This window comes from Camelina sativa, chromosome 20 (genome assembly GCF_000633955.1).
Source record: "Camelina sativa cultivar DH55 chromosome 20, Cs, whole genome shotgun sequence".
Classification (NCBI taxonomy): Eukaryota; Viridiplantae; Streptophyta; class Magnoliopsida; order Brassicales; family Brassicaceae; genus Camelina; species Camelina sativa.
The window spans coordinates 7931243-7946334 of NC_025704.1; the positions used below are offsets into that span (position 1 = coordinate 7931243).

The following is a 15092-nucleotide window of genomic DNA, read 5'->3' on the forward strand; positions in this document are numbered from 1 at the left end:
TTTTTTTTTTTTTTTTTTTTTTTAACTGGGGATATATATATATTTTTAGTAGATTCAGATCTGATTGACAGAAAGCAAAAAAAAACAGAAGTTACTATTTTGAGAAATTGTCAATGATCGAGAGATTTTTTTTTTTGTTTTAAGATCTAAATTTTAATTTTTTTCCCCCTAATTTTGCGGCAATTTTAATTCTTTGAGCAATTGTGTGCTGAGATCTGACTTTGTGTTGTCTCTTTTGGTTTGGAAACAGAACTAGTTTGTCCGAAACTACTAGTACTACTACTACTACACCGGGGAAATCATCATCACCTGCAACTCCAAGAGTATCAAAATTGACTAGTAGCAGCAGGACCGCAGTCAATAAATCCGATACTAATAATAATAACTCTCCATCTACTACTAGTACTACTCCACATTCACGCCTCTCACTTGATCGCTCTTCCCCACATTCCAAGTCTTCCACTGAGAGACGCTCCCCAAAGGTTCCTACTCCTCCCGAGGTACTACTATACTGCTTGTCTGTGGTGTGCTCTTTATTATCTTGGACCTGCTTAATGTTTTTTTTTTTTTTTTNCATCAGTTTTGTTTTCTAAACAGAAAACTCAATCGCGGATAGTGGTGAAAGGATCAGAAACGCAGAACCGGTTGAGTCAAATCAAAGAAGATTTGAAGAAAGCCAACGAGAGGATAACTTCCTTAGAGAAGGAGAAAGCCAAAGCACTTGATGAACTCAAAGAAGCTAAAAAAGAGGCTGAAGAAGCTGCTTCGAAGCTAGACGACGCTTTAAAAGCTCAGAAGCATGTCGAGGAGAATTCTGAGATCGAGAAGTTTCAGGCTGTTGAGGCAGGGATCGAAGCTGTTCAGAACAGTGAAGAAGAATTAAAGAAAGAGCTTGAGAGTCTCAAGAACCAACATGCTTTAGGTTCCGCTGCTCTTGTTTCTGTTAGACAGGAGCTTGAGAAGATCAACGAAGAACTGGCTTTGGCTAATGATGCTAAGAGTAAGGCCCTGAGCCAAGCTGATGATGCTAGTAAGACTGCTGATATCCATGCTGAGAAAGTTGACATTTTGTCTTCGGAGTTGACTCGGTTGAAAGCTTTGCTTGATTCAACACGAGAAAAGACTGCTATTTCGGAGAACGAGATGGTTGCTAAGCTTGAAGATGAGGTTGTGGTTTTAAAAAGAGATCTTGAGAAAGCGAGAGGTTTCGAAGCAGAGGTTCAAGAAAAAGAGATGATCATCGAGAAGCTTAACGTTGATCTAGAAGCTGCTAAGATGGCAGAGTCTTACGCACAGAACTTGTCTGACGAGTGGCAGAGCAAAGCCAAAGAAGTGGAGGAACAGCTTGTAGAAGCTAACAAGATGGAGAGATCTGCTTCTGTGTCTTTGGAATCTGTGATGAAACAGCTCGAAGGAAGCAATGATAAGTTGCATGACATGGAAACTGAAATCACTGATCTTAAGGAGAAGATCGTGACATTGGAGTCGACAGTTGCTAGTCAGAAGGAGGATCTTGAGGAATCTGAGCAACGGTTGGGTAGTGCAGAAGAAGAATTATCTAAAGTTGAAAGAGAAGTAGAGAGTTTGAAGAGTGAGCTTGAAACTGTGAAGGAGGAGAAGAATCGGGCTTTAAAGAAGGAGCAAGATGCTACTTCAAGAGTTCAAAGGCTCTCGGAAGAGAAGAGTAAGCTCTTGTCAGATCTAGAGAGCTCAAAAGAGGAAGAGGAGAAGAGTAAGAAAGCAATGGAGAGTTTAGCTTCGGCGTTGCATGAAGTTTCAAGCGAAGGAAGGGAGTTGAAAGAGAAGTTGTTGAGTCAAGGCGATCACGAGTATGAAACACAGATAGAAGACTTGAAGTTGGTGATTAAAGCTACTAACGAGAAGTACGAGAATATGCTTGATGATGCAAGACATGAGATAGATGTTCTTGTTAGTGCAGTCGAACAAACTAAGAAACATTTTGAGAGCTCAAAGAAGGATTGGGAGATGAAAGAAGCCAATTTGGTGAATTACGTGAAGAAAATGGAAGAAGAAGTTGCTTCAATGGGGAAAGAAATGAATAGGTTGGATAATTTGCTGAAGAGAACCGAGGAAGAAGCTGATGCAGCATGGAAGAAAGAAGCTCAGACGAAAGACAGTTTAAAAGAAGTGGAAGAAGAGGTCATTTATCTTCAGGGAACTCTTGGGGAAGCAAAAGCAGAAAGCATGAAGCTAAAGGAGAATCTGTTGGATAAAGAAACTGAGTTTCAAAACGTCATTCATGAAAACGAGGATCTGAGGGCGAAAGAGGATGTTTCTCTGAAGAAGATAGAGGAGTTATCGAAGTTACTCGAGGAAGCAACATTGGCCAAGAAACAACAACCGGAAGAAGAGAATGGCGAGCTCAGTGAGACCGAAAAGNAGCTTCGGCGTTGCATGAAGTTTCAAGCGAAGGAAGGGAGTTGAAAGAGAAGTTGTTGAGTCAAGGCGATCACGAGTATGAAACACAGATAGAAGACTTGAAGTTGGTGATTAAAGCTACTAACGAGAAGTACGAGAATATGCTTGATGATGCAAGACATGAGATAGATGTTCTTGTTAGTGCAGTCGAACAAACTAAGAAACATTTTGAGAGCTCAAAGAAGGATTGGGAGATGAAAGAAGCCAATTTGGTGAATTACGTGAAGAAAATGGAAGAAGAAGTTGCTTCAATGGGGAAAGAAATGAATAGGTTGGATAATTTGCTGAAGAGAACCGAGGAAGAAGCTGATGCAGCATGGAAGAAAGAAGCTCAGACGAAAGACAGTTTAAAAGAAGTGGAAGAAGAGGTCATTTATCTTCAGGGAACTCTTGGGGAAGCAAAAGCAGAAAGCATGAAGCTAAAGGAGAATCTGTTGGATAAAGAAACTGAGTTTCAAAACGTCATTCATGAAAACGAGGATCTGAGGGCGAAAGAGGATGTTTCTCTGAAGAAGATAGAGGAGTTATCGAAGTTACTCGAGGAAGCAACATTGGCCAAGAAACAACAACCGGAAGAAGAGAATGGCGAGCTCAGTGAGACCGAAAAGGACTATGATTTGCTACCAAAAGTGGTTGAGTTTTCTTCTGAGAACGGTCATAGAAGTGTAGAAGAGAAATCTTCTAAAGTAGAAGAAACCCTCAATCACGAAGCTTCTTCTCAAGAGCAGGTCAGCAATGGCAATGGCAATGGAAACAGCAATGGCAACGGTATGGAGGAGAAGGAAGTGAATGGAAAACACGAGGCAGAAACAGAGAAGAAGGAGAAGAAAGAAGAATCACCAGATGATGACAAAGATGATTCTGTTGAAGTTATATTCAAAATGTGGGAAAGTTGCCAAATCGAGAAGAAAGAAGCTTTCCCTGAAAAGAAATCAGAACTAGAGTCTCAAGAGGAAGAAGAAGATTTAAGCAAAATCGATGAAAGCGACAAAACTTCAACAGAGAACATTGATGAAACCGGAAACGCTTTAACCGCAGATCAAGAACAGCTTATGATGGAGAAGAAGATCAAGAAGAAGAAGACTTTACTTGGTAAAGTTGGGAATCTTCTCAAGAAGAAAGCACCCGTAAACCAGAAATAACAAACTCTTCGAGAGGTAAGAAAACAAAAAAAAAAGTAAATCTTATCATGTAAAACATATATCTGTATACCCTTTTTTTTATTTCATCAGTGTTCTTTATATATTATTTGTTGGTTCTTGACCATTCTTTCTTCTTTTCGAACAATGTTTTCACCATCTTTGTTTATAAAGGTTTGCGTTTTTCTTTTATTCCGAAACTTTTATAACTAACCGCTCAAACTCCATGAGCGCGAAAGATTTCTTTCACAAGCAACTTTGATGATTCAAATGATCCAAGAACTCCAAGAACACACCCGAGAACAACAAACCCGAGATTGGCGACTCTTGTAAATTTCGACATCCCGTCCCAGCAAATCTTCAAGTAGAAAGCAGACGGTAATGTCAAAGCGATCGTGACGCTAACCAATGAGCCCGAGAGGCTCAAGACGTAACCAAAGTAAGGGACGGTTAAAGCCAATGCAAGAATGACAAGCAACAGAGCGGAGCCCATAAGACCACGAGCCACGAGCTTGGTACGATCGGTCATGGTAGGAGGAAGGCTACGTTCGAGCTGGATAGCTAAAGGAGCGAACTCTAAGGCGTATTTGGTCATCGGGGTTAGTACAGTGGCCCAGAGAGCGATCTTGGTAACTAGTAAATGTTTTGGAAGACTGAGGGTAATTTGGGGATTTACGCTTGGTCCGAACATCTTCGCTCCTGTGATTGCTAGTGCAGTGTATAGAGCCGTCACCGTAGCGAAGCTTACGATCGATACCTACGTATTCAAAGTTGCACATATGGATTAGGTTAGGTTTTAGATAATACAAGGTAATACTTTTTAATCAAAAATTTCGGAAAGTAAAAATTAAGTTGGGTAGAAGTTTACCAATATTGCAATTTATGCCAAAGTGATCAGAGGCATAACTCTTTTGAGTTTTTTAAATAGAAAAGAAGCTTGAATATTTATAAGACGTTACATTTAAAACCTATGATTGTATACCTTACATATTGTGATAATTTTAAGGAAAAAACACACCCTATGTAAATTGGTAAATTCATGGATACATCTACATGAATAATAATATACTATTTTCTTATAAAAGCCGCAAAAAATATGTTGCAAAAAATAAAAGGTTAGGGTATGTCTATTCTAACGTACCTTTGTGAATTTGGAGGGATCTTTCATGGAAGTGTATAGATTAGGAAACACGATGTGTCCACCGAAACCGAACAAATAGATTCCCGAAACCGTCGGAAGATTCCCTAACCGGAGCGCCGGAATCCTCCCATCATCAGTAACGCCTCCAAACACGGCCGTGTAAACCACCGAACAAAATATAATAGCCGACATAAGAATCCCACCGGAAGAAAGAAACGAGATGGAAGACAAATCTCTAATCCAGAGGCTCGGCAAGGCGATAACCACCGCGACAGCCGTCAGCTTTGCAGCCGGGAAATGACCGTTGCTGTGGTGACTAAAAGTGGCGGGAAAAGCGGCGGAGATGTTGTCGTGGAGGGAGATAGTGTAGGAAACTAAGGCCATGAAGATTTCGAGGTAGATGAAGAGGGAGGCGATGAGGCGGCCGTGACGGCCGAATGCTGAGTGGCCTATGTCAGAGTAGGATTTGGATTTGGGGTTGCGGCGGAGACAGTGTCCGAGGATGTGGGAAGTGTAACTAGTGAGGATTCCGAAGGATATGAGGAGGAAGATTGAGATCCAACCGCCGCTTTCCACGGCGTATGGCATTGATAGTTGGCCTAGTCCTGTGTGACCGGAGAACATTACGTCAGACGGTCAGAGTTTGCTTAGTAATTAAAACATGTTTATAGTTTATAAGGGATAGACAATTAATAAGAAATAGAAACTTGCTATAATACTTGTGTACGTACGACACACTCACACACTCGTGTAGTCATGTGGAACTCTCAATATATATATATATGTCTAGTTATTTATCAAAATAGCTACACATGCAAATGTATCAATTGACATGGTGCAGATCATAATATTAAAATACGTACCAATGAGCATACCAACCATGTTGATAACAGAGTGAAGAAATGAACTATTTTCAGAAGCCTCCAACAACCCCAACTCTTTAACCCCGGTTTCGAGCTCACATTCACACCCTTTATTTTCCTCAACACACGCAACACAGATCTTCGTTCCCGACATGTTTCTACTACGTAGGCAGTTCGTTATTAGCTTAGCTAACGTATACTTCACTGATGAGATATGTTTTTTTGATGTGTAGGAGACAGTGGGAGTGTTGCTGTTATTTGTAGAAGAAGAGTAGATGCACTGTACAGTGAAGAGTTACTAGATAAAAATGATAATGACTTGATTATACAATATTATTGTTTCGTATATTCGTTGGCCTTCCAATGGAATTGGAAAGTGGTTTTTTTTTTGTTGGATGTTTAGCATATTAGTTAGGAGGAATCACATCATACGTTGGGAATTCCATACGCCATACGTCATACATTTTTAAGTGAACCATGAGTGCTGATAATAATATATGGTATACATAATAGTATGATACTAATTTACTAGGTTTTTCTTCATCTTCTATATTTTATCTGCAGTATGTTTGTTTTGAATCAAACTAGGTGGTACTTGAGAACCCACGCATTATTAAGACAACGTTTTTTATAAAACTTAAAAAAACTACGTTGCTAGAGATCCTAGAGTTTATAATATTGGTTGTTAATATTTTCTGTTTATTGGGAATACTAATTAATTAAAGACACATTAGAATATATAGAAGGGATACGATCGAATATATTTTCTGTTTTTGAATTCTTTTGTCGATGTTAAGTTTGTTACATGCCTTTTTGGCATATATTTTCTCATGACGTTATTTTCTAACCATATATTATTAATAATCCAAAAATGTTGGTAGATATCAAAAAGAGGTTAAGATTGAATCTGATTGTGCTCCAACTAAATGAATTTGATCCACCATACCTGTCGGGTTTCGATCCAGATCGACCCCACGAATTATATCTCTATATAATTTTCATAAGATTTCTTTAAAAAGTTATTTAGTTGACTAGTAATTAGAAGAATCATGTCGATATAAGAAAATTCAAAGTACACGGGCTAAATATCATGCTCTTTCATGCATGTACACAGACAAAAAAAAAAGAAGTTGTGCGCACTAAATCTGTTGATTATAGACGTACAATTATGATTATAAATCTGTTACAAATAAATCTCAAATGAATCAAAAATCACATACGAAAAGTAAAAGAACGAACAGCGATATATATAGTTCGGTTTTATGGGCCAAATAAATGGCATCCGAAACCGAAACAAAAACAAAAATCAACCTAACTAAAAGCTTACGTACGTTAAGATAGCTTCTAGAACGATTCGTAAGACCTAAGTACCTAACCTTGTATACGATCTCTGCCTTCTCTAGAATCTTCAGTATTTAAAGTACCTAGCTAACTAAGAGTAATCAAGTTATTTTGAGGAAAATTCATATCAATGGATGTAAAATTTTGCGTATTAAATGAACTGATATACCTATGAAACTTACTTATGTTCGTAAGTTGCAATGTTAATTAAGGAGATGCTAGATGATAAAATACTGAAGCCTAAAAAGTAAGTAGAGGGAATAACGAGAAGTAAGTGAAAATCCTCGTGAATCATAAGATTATGTTATATGTGATGCATCATGACGTGTATTACACAAATTCTAATTCTAGACCAGTATAGTGTTTGTTCCCATGACGCGAATATACGCTGACGTGAAACCAAAGGTACTCTAGAAAAGAAACAACAGACGGGGTCAGGGTGAATAGGCTTTAAATTTACACCTATGAAAATAGAGAAATAAGTTATTATTACTAGTTTGCGGAGATGTATAGTTTGGTCCGTTTTGCTAAGTTTTCGAGAGAGAAAGAGAGAGATCTCATTGGTGACGAGTTCTTGCAATCAAAAGCAAGTTTACAAATGGAACAGAACAAGTCTCACATTATATATTGTATCGAAAACAAAAGTTTGCGAAACTAGAAGAAAGCAAAGACAACAAATAACAACAGAAACTTGAAAGCCGCTGAATTCTGAAATCTGAAAGACAACTGGTAGTTTCAGTGGAGCGCAGGAGAGAGCCAGAGGGGATAAATGAGATTGTTGAATTTGGAGAAAAAGGGAAGAGTCTATGAATTTTCAGAAAAGTCAGCAAGTGAAACTCTTTTAAATGGAAGGCTTAAACGTTGAAAAACAAACAGCACTTACAATTACACAAGAAAACTAGAAACACCAAAAACTGGGATTCCATTCCCTCAAATCTCAATCAAAAATATAATTCATGGGATTTAACTCAAACTGCGATTACGCTTCCCTGAGCTTCGGCAATTAGTCTCTTCTTACTAGATCTGTCTTTGGATTTCTGAGACTTTCGTTTCCTCGAAGGAGTCTCCTGGTTTAGCTCTTCTGTGTCTCGTTCCATTGCAGCACTGACCTCTTTTTCTTTCTTCTTTTCCTTAGGATACTCACTCTCAGTCTCTGGATCAATTACAGACATCTCTCCAAGTGTGTAGTCTAACAAGAAGCTGCTTCTTACGAATCTGTCGATTCTATTATAATGCCTCTGGGAATATGGGATTAAACCTTCCAGGAGTTCTCCAATTCCTTTTATCTGTCGAAAAGTTCCCAAGATCAAGCCAAAAGTAACTCATAACAATTACTGCTAATTGATCTTTGACTTTTAGGTTAGAGACCATACCTGAACAATTTCAGTGGGAGGAAGTATGTTGAAGGTTTGGTAAAGAACAAACTGAGCAACGTGGCATAGCTTTGGTTTTGTGTTCCATTCTCGAACATATTCAAAAAGCAAACGAAACTCTTCTTTTTCAAGTCCTTGAAGCGCCTTCACAATCTGTTCGTCCGATTCTCTTTTCCTGTTACACCAATTGCAGGTTAGAAAAGGAAGAAACTTGATATCGAGAAAAGCAGTTGTTACGTGTTCTTGGATGGCTTTTACCTGCAGAGACCAGCAAAAAGTTCGAAAACTTTGTGAGGCCTACGAAGCTCAAATGCTAATCTTATAGCTTTAGTGTATTCAGCATCTAGGACTGCGTTTTCCAGCTCTTGACCTCTCAAGATTGCTTCTTCCTGCACAACGGAAGTGGTTCAAGATGATGGTCAAACTACAAGATCAAGTATACATGACAGCTCCCTGGAAACCAGGCTATTAAAACTTAGTAAATTATTGAAATTGACAGACCTCTTTTCGGAATTCGTCTTCTTTATCAGAAGCTGTTGAATCATGCCATAAGTTAATAACTGCATCACCTCCGCCAGTTGCAATCATTTCTGTCTTCTTTCCGACAGCTAAAGCCCATACCTGTAAAAGTTAAAGAGAGATTTGTCTGAAAAGAATAGCAAGAGGTTTACGACTAATGGCAATGTACATGTTCCATCAAAACGCTAGAAATAAACACTTCCAATACTAACACAGGCAGACCAAGATATGGATACATCAAGAAACCAAGTACACTGTTTAAGTTACCTTGTCCTCGTGCTGGTCATATGTGGCAATGCATTCGCTAGTGTTCACATTCCAAAGTTTCAATAAACCATCGGCACCTACAAGTGCACAATTAAATGTTAATACTAAAAAAAAAAGAACTTATGACAAGAACCTATGAAATTCAGGGTAGTGAAACTTACCACATGAGACAAACTGGGTTCCATCAGTGATGAATGAGGCCCTAAGTACACTTGAAGTATGACCTTCAAATGTTTTGAGGCATGAACCATCAGATATAGCCCATATTTTTACTGTCTTATCACCTGACGCTGTGATTACGCACTGATCAACAGTTGAGAACTCAACAGAAAAAATCCGCCTCTTATGTCCTCTAAGTGTAACAACATGCACCAAGTCTGGTAGTCTCCATATGCTAGCCGTACGATCCTGCAAGACAGAAACTAACAGTCAGCGCTCAATGCATCTTCATTTAATAGGAGAGAAAGAAAGATATATTTCTCAATTCCCCTGTATTTGACAAAGGTTCACTTGAATGAGATCTCCACAATATCAAACAGAAAAGGTTTGCTCATCATATTTTATTACCTCAGAACCAGTGCAAACCAAGCTATCGTTACGAGCAACAGCCACGGAATTGATGTCTTTATCATGGGCAGCGACAACACTTCTAGTTTTCAGATTAACTGGCTCCTCTGAGTCTTCTGAGATACCATCAAGGCTCCAAACCTTCAGTGTGCGATCACTAATCCACAGTAACGTATATTAAGAGATTAAAAATAAACTAAGAGACAAATGACAAACTTGGAAGTGAATATAACAATAGATAAATATCTCCATTTGTTAACAATGCAGACAAGTTCTACAACTTCTATCATGACATGGACGTGTCCATATTTACGTACACATTGGTTTAAACCACAATATTTTACTAAGAAATGAAGGTAACAGCAATCATATTTTCTAGACCACACAGTCTCTATGCTTCTTATCTGGTTGTAAATTTTCTTTTCCAACACAAGGCCTGACAGTAAACAGTTAGCATTTTACAACTGAAGATTGATCCTTTCTTATATTTCCCCAGAGTCCTAATCAGGATTTCCTCATTGTTAGAAACAATATATGCATACACTAGAAGCATCATTTATGGGAACTGCCTATAGTATTCCCATGCTGGCAGTACCATGCTTCACTTATATCAAAATAGAAGGTATATGCAATCATTTACGTAGCACGTACCCACTGCCACTGACAAAGAAACTAAAGGACTTCTTCGCAAAAGCAACTGCTAAGATATCACCATTATGACCCGTACCAACTCCAATGCAAGATTTGCTTGTTGCATTCCATAGCCTTACCTGTACAGTAATCAAATATAAGCTAACCGACTCCACAGATCACTCTAACAGAAAAGGCATGTTAGGGAGTGATGTGCATGAAAAACAGCAATGATATAAGCAACAAACAACCCTGAAAAATTTGAAACAAAAAAACTATCCCTAGTAGTCTGTGCTTTGCAGCAAACTCATAGAAAAAGTCTCAAGAGGGACAGAGTTTATGGAAAACTACCAAGGTCAGTAAATGGACTTACAGTTTTGTCTTTACTTCCAGTTACGACTAGAACATTCCCAGAACTAGATACACAAGTGTCAAGGGACAGAACAACTTCCTTATGGCCAGCTAAAACGTAGGAACATGACATTGTTGCAACATCATAAACACGAACCTGCACATATATTTGCAAATCTTAGTCCATTAAATAATCAAAATGACTTGATTATACTCCCAGGATAATGATCAAGCCAGCATGATGCAGAGTGCAAAATACTCGGGTTACCTCCTCAAGATTTGTAGCTACTGCGAGAAACTGTTCTTCGTCACCTAGAAACTTCATTTCAGCTATTTCTTCATTATATCCAACAAGCCTCTTGCTTAGCACTAACTCTGATTCTTCTGTATTTTCCACAACGGAGTAGAAAAAGAACTGCTGATCAGCAGTCACACAAAGCAGTCCGCGATCAGAAGGCAGCATAGCAGCTGCAGTGAATCCCCTTTTAGATTCCTCGTCATCCGAGCTGACAGTAATATCCGACGACTTTTGCTCGTAGAGGCAAACTGAACTGTCAAAGTGAAAAGCCAAAGATCTTAATTCAATTTTCTTACGCTAGATAGTTTATATGACTTTACAGCAAACATTAATCACCGCAACAAAAACTCATTGAAGGGTATAACGGCTCACCCTTCAGACTTCCAGAGTCGCACAACACCACGTTCACCAACAGTAATAAAATATGTTGCTAGAGAAGAAGAAGAAGAATCCTTCTTTTTACTCTTCTGATCCAAAGAAGTAACAAATGAAGCGAAAGGCGTCCCAGAAGAAACTGTTGTCACAGCTTCTAGAACCTCAAACGTTGCAACTGTAGTCTTGCAGCTATAATCATGAAGGTCCCACACGTTTACAACCTGTGATTAATCAATAAGTTAGCACCACTGATCAATTGAACTTATAGAATAAAGGCAGTACTCAAATGTCTCATACCACTTAACAAAACACCAACAGATAAAAATCCTACTCCTGAAGTATGCAACTCAATTAAACTAGAGAGCTCTTAGAACTCACTTTATCTCTTCCAGCACTGAATAAAGTCAATCCATCCTCTGACAGAGCAATTGAAGTCACAGCCGAAAAGTGCTTATCCAAAATGGCAAGACATTTCTTCTCAGTATTCTTAGCCATGAGATCCCAGACACGAACTGTTGAATCATCACTTCCGGATATAAGCTACACCAAAAGCAACCCTTGTCATCAAACAAAGATGGAATATAGCTTAACAAGAATAACATATCTCTTTATAATCGACAAAGTCTCCCCCTTTATAATAGAAATATTACTCCCCAGACAGAATTGTTACTTACGATATTTTTGTTTGCGTCAGGATGGAACAAGATACTTGACACAACTCCTTTATGTCCTTTGAAATAATGAGTGCAGAAACCACCATCAACATCCCAAACAAGCACTTTCCTATCAGCTCCGGCAGTAGCTAACACCCCTCCAGATGCGTGGCAAGCCATACCCATCACAGGTCCCTCGTGTCCCTGCTCATCATTAACCACAACAAATTTTATATCTATATGCAATTAAAACACCAATTACAGAACCAATTATAGTACCTTCCAAGAGCGAATACATTTCAAGGTTTCCAAATCCCAAACTCGGATTTGTCTACTATGTCCAGCAGAGAAAAGGAACTTATCGTCAGGACTAAGAGCCAAAGCAGTGAGCGTATCCGAGTCTCCTTCAATCGTGGATTTCACAGACGAATCCGAAGAATCAACGATGTTAATGGCGTCACCACAGGCGCAGACGATGAAAGAACCATCAGATGAAACAATGAAAGGACCACCAGCGTAGAACTGCTTTAGAGATCGAGAGCACTTGTAGTTCTTCTTTAGCGAATGAGGAGCCATCACGACGGCGAACTCTCCTTTACCCGTCCGGTGGTGAAGAAGCGAACGTTTTAAAGCTTTGCGCGACGTAATAAGGTAGCCGGAGAAAGAATTAGGGTTTAAGCTGCTCGCTTTTATATATCTCTTTTTTTTTTTAATTGGTGGTACCAAATTACGCGTTTTGCGATATGCGTTTGCAAAACGTTTGATATAAATATCAAAGCCCATTAACAATACAACGGCCCATAATAATTAAGAAGCACTCATAGCCGTCCATTTGATGAAAAAGACTTTTCGGATGACACGTGTAAAACATTCGCCACTTGCATCTTCACACGTACCAATATTCGATTCCACACGTGTACAACATTCCCTTCTCTCTCTCTCTGTTATTTCATCTCTTAGAAAAGGCCACACACAAAAAAAAAAAACCAAACTTTACGATTCTGTATGATCTCTTCGATCTAATCGAGTTCTTATTTTTAAAGCGTGCCGTGTTTCACATCTAGGGTTCGCTAAAAGCTTGAACCTTTTTCTCTAGGAAGAGGTTTTGATTCCCCCTGGGCATGAATTTTACCCTAACCTTGTTACCTTCGAAGCAGAACAGCCAAAGATGTCGGATTCAAACCAAGAGAGATACTTAGTTGGATACGCACTCGCAGCCAAGAAACAGCATAGTTTCATCCAACCTTCTTTGATCGAACACTCGAGGCAACGAGGCATTGATCTGGTCAAGCTTGATCCGACGAAATCGTTGTTGGAGCAAGGGAAGCTTGATTGCATTATCCACAAGCTTTACGATGTGTATTGGAAAGAGAATCTTCAAGAGTTTCGCCAAAAGTGTCCTGGTGTTCCTGTAATCGATTTGCCTGAGGCTATCGAGCGATTGCACAATAGGGTTTCGATGCTTGAGGTCATAACTCAATTGAGCTTTCCTGTATCAGATAGCGAGAGGTTTGGTGTCCCGGAGCAAGTTGTTGTTATGGATTCGAGCGTTTTGAGCGGTGGTGGAGCTTTAGGGGAGCTTAAGTTCCCGGTGATTGCTAAGCCGTTGGATGCTGATGGGAGTGCGAAATCTCACAAGATGTTTTTGATATATGATCAAGAAGGGATGAAGATACTGAAAGCTCCTATTGTGTTGCAGGAGTTTGTGAACCATGGTGGTGTGATCTTTAAGGTCTATGTGGTTGGTGATCATGTGAAATGTGTAAAGAGAAGATCTTTACCTGACATCTCTGAAGAGAAGATTGGGACATCGAAAGGGTCTCTTCCGTTTTCGCAGATATCGAATCTGACTGCTCAAGAAGACAAGAACATAGAGTATGGTGAGGATAGGAGCTTAGAGAAAGTGGAGATGCCTCCGTTGAGTTTCTTGACTGATCTAGCAAAGGCCATGAGGGAATCAATGGGTCTCAGTCTCTTTAACTTCGACGTGATTAGGGATGCGAAAGATGCTAATAGGTACCTTATTATTGATATTAACTACTTTCCTGGATATGCTAAGATGCCTTCTTACGAGCCTGTGTTGACGGAGTTCTTCTGGGACATGGTCACAAAGAAGAAGAAGAATCATGTCTGAGAAAAGGTCTGCCAAAAGTTTAATAGCAGGAACATTTGTTGCAACTGCCCATTACAAGCATCTCAATTGGTTCTTCTGGCCTGTCNTTGTTGTTATGGATTCGAGCGTTTTGAGCGGTGGTGGAGCTTTAGGGGACCTTAAGTTTCCCGTGATTGCTAAGCCGTTGGATGCTGATGGGAGTGCCAAGTCTCACAAGATGTTTTTGATTTATGATCAAGAAGGGATGAAGATTTTGAAAGCTCCTATTGTGTTGCAGGAGTTTGTGAACCATGGTGGTGTGATCTTTAAAGTCTATGTGGTTGGAGATCATGTGAAATGTGTAAAGAGAAGATCTTTACCTGACATCTCTGAAGAGAAGATTGGGACATCGAAAGGGTCTCTTCCGTTTTCGCAGATATCGAATCTGACTGCTCAAGAAGACAAGAACATAGAGTATGGTGAGGATAGGAGCTTAGAGAAAGTGGAGATGCCTCCGTTGAGTTTCTTGACTGATCTAGCAAAGGCTATGAGGGAATCAATGGGTCTCAGTCTCTTTAACTTCGACGTGATTAGGGATGCGAAAGATGCTAATAGGTACCTTATTATTGATATTAACTACTTTCCTGGATATGCTAAGATGCCTTCTTACGAGCCTGTGTTGACGGAGTTCTTCTGGGACATGGTCACAAAGAAGAAGAAGAATCATGTCTGAGAAAAGGTCTGCCAAAAGTTTAATAGCAGGAACATTTGTTGCAACTGCCCATTACAAGCATCTCAATTGGTTCTTCTGGCCTGTCGTGACTAGCTGCTCTGCTAATTTTCATTTGGATTCTTGAACTTGTGGTTTTTTTTTTTTTTAATATATTTTTTTAGTTGTTTCTCTCTTTCGTTTACTTCCAAGTTTTGCAAGGCCTTGTTCAAATGCATAACTGTTGCTACTCTTGAAATGCATTGGATCTCTAAATTCTTGGTCATTTGCTCTGTTCTTACCTATTGGTAATACTAGTAGTGTAGCTTGTGACT

General features: G+C 39.3%; 5 protein-coding genes across 6 annotated transcripts in view; 3 read left to right on the top strand and 2 right to left on the bottom strand.

The window, feature by feature from the left end:
• LOC104769961 (WEB family protein At5g16730, chloroplastic-like) overlaps positions 1 to 3770 on the top strand; it is a 4441-nt gene extending 671 nt beyond the window's left edge. Inside the window, exons 2-4 of one of the 2 annotated variants that reach the window (XM_010494297.2) lie at positions 251 to 500; positions 598 to 2063; positions 2711 to 3770. In XM_010494297.2, the coding sequence (XP_010492599.1) occupies positions 251 to 500; positions 598 to 2063; positions 2711 to 3581 (2587 nt within the window). In that variant the 3' untranslated portion in view covers positions 3582 to 3770. Of the gene's footprint in view, positions 1 to 250; positions 501 to 597; positions 2064 to 2433 lie in introns of both variants that reach the window. The other variant, XM_010494296.2, reaches the window with a different exon arrangement.
• LOC104769960 (vacuolar amino acid transporter 1-like) lies at positions 3771 to 5759 on the bottom strand. The gene is made up of 3 exons (XM_010494295.1): positions 5583 to 5759; positions 4720 to 5324; positions 3771 to 4335 (listed from the first exon to the last, which is right to left on the bottom strand). Exons 1-3 carry the CDS (start codon positions 5734 to 5736, stop codon positions 3796 to 3798), a joined length of 1299 nt encoding a protein of 432 aa, XP_010492597.1. The 5' UTR covers positions 5737 to 5759; the 3' UTR covers positions 3771 to 3795.
• Positions 7723 to 12627, bottom strand: LOC104769963 (transducin beta-like protein 3). Its single transcript, XM_010494298.2, has 14 exons — positions 12236 to 12627; positions 11978 to 12160; positions 11682 to 11843; positions 11301 to 11524; positions 10899 to 11181; positions 10653 to 10787; positions 10301 to 10419; positions 9650 to 9806; positions 9244 to 9490; positions 9083 to 9159; positions 8798 to 8917; positions 8555 to 8685; positions 8297 to 8471; positions 7723 to 8209 (listed from the first exon to the last, which is right to left on the bottom strand). Exons 1-14 carry the CDS (start codon positions 12530 to 12532, stop codon positions 7892 to 7894), a joined length of 2628 nt encoding a protein of 875 aa, XP_010492600.1. The 5' UTR covers positions 12533 to 12627; the 3' UTR covers positions 7723 to 7891.
• LOC104769964 (inositol-tetrakisphosphate 1-kinase 1-like) lies at positions 12907 to 14169 on the top strand. The gene has a single exon (XM_010494299.2). The coding sequence runs from the start codon at positions 13125 to 13127 to the stop codon at positions 14088 to 14090; it is 966 nt and encodes a 321-aa protein (XP_010492601.1). The 5' UTR covers positions 12907 to 13124; the 3' UTR covers positions 14091 to 14169.
• Positions 14183 to 15092, top strand: LOC104772301 (inositol-tetrakisphosphate 1-kinase 1-like). Its single transcript, XM_010496932.2, has one exon. It carries the CDS (start codon positions 14185 to 14187, stop codon positions 14779 to 14781), a length of 597 nt encoding a protein of 198 aa, XP_010495234.2. The 5' UTR covers positions 14183 to 14184; the 3' UTR covers positions 14782 to 15092.

What these genes read in the sequence shown, in the direction of transcription:
- LOC104772301 (XM_010496932.2), top strand. Translation starts at nt 14,185, where the DNA reads ATGGATTCGAGCGTTTTGAGCGGTGGTGGAGCTTTAGGGGACCTTAAG.
- LOC104769963 (XM_010494298.2), bottom strand. Translation starts at nt 12,532, where the DNA reads ATGGCTCCTCATTCGCTAAAGAAGAACTACAAGTGCTCTCGATCTCTA. An exon ending in TGGTTTGCACTGGTTCTGAG is followed by an intron (nt 9,491 to 9,649) that starts GTAATAAAATAT and finishes TCTGTCTTGCAG; the next exon opens with GATCGTACGGCTAGCATATG. An exon ending in CTTTTTGCTGGTCTCTGCAG is followed by an intron (nt 8,472 to 8,554) that starts GTAAAAGCCATC and finishes TTGGTGTAACAG; the next exon opens with GAAAAGAGAATCGGACGAAC.
- LOC104769964 (XM_010494299.2), top strand. Translation starts at nt 13,125, where the DNA reads ATGTCGGATTCAAACCAAGAGAGATACTTAGTTGGATACGCACTCGCA.
- LOC104769960 (XM_010494295.1), bottom strand. Translation starts at nt 5,736, where the DNA reads ATGTCGGGAACGAAGATCTGTGTTGCGTGTGTTGAGGAAAATAAAGGG. An exon ending in CATGGTTGGTATGCTCATTG is followed by an intron (nt 5,325 to 5,582) that starts GTACGTATTTTA and finishes CCGGTCACACAG; the next exon opens with GACTAGGCCAACTATCAATG. An exon ending in ATCCCTCCAAATTCACAAAG is followed by an intron (nt 4,336 to 4,719) that starts GTACGTTAGAAT and finishes TTGAATACGTAG; the next exon opens with GTATCGATCGTAAGCTTCGC.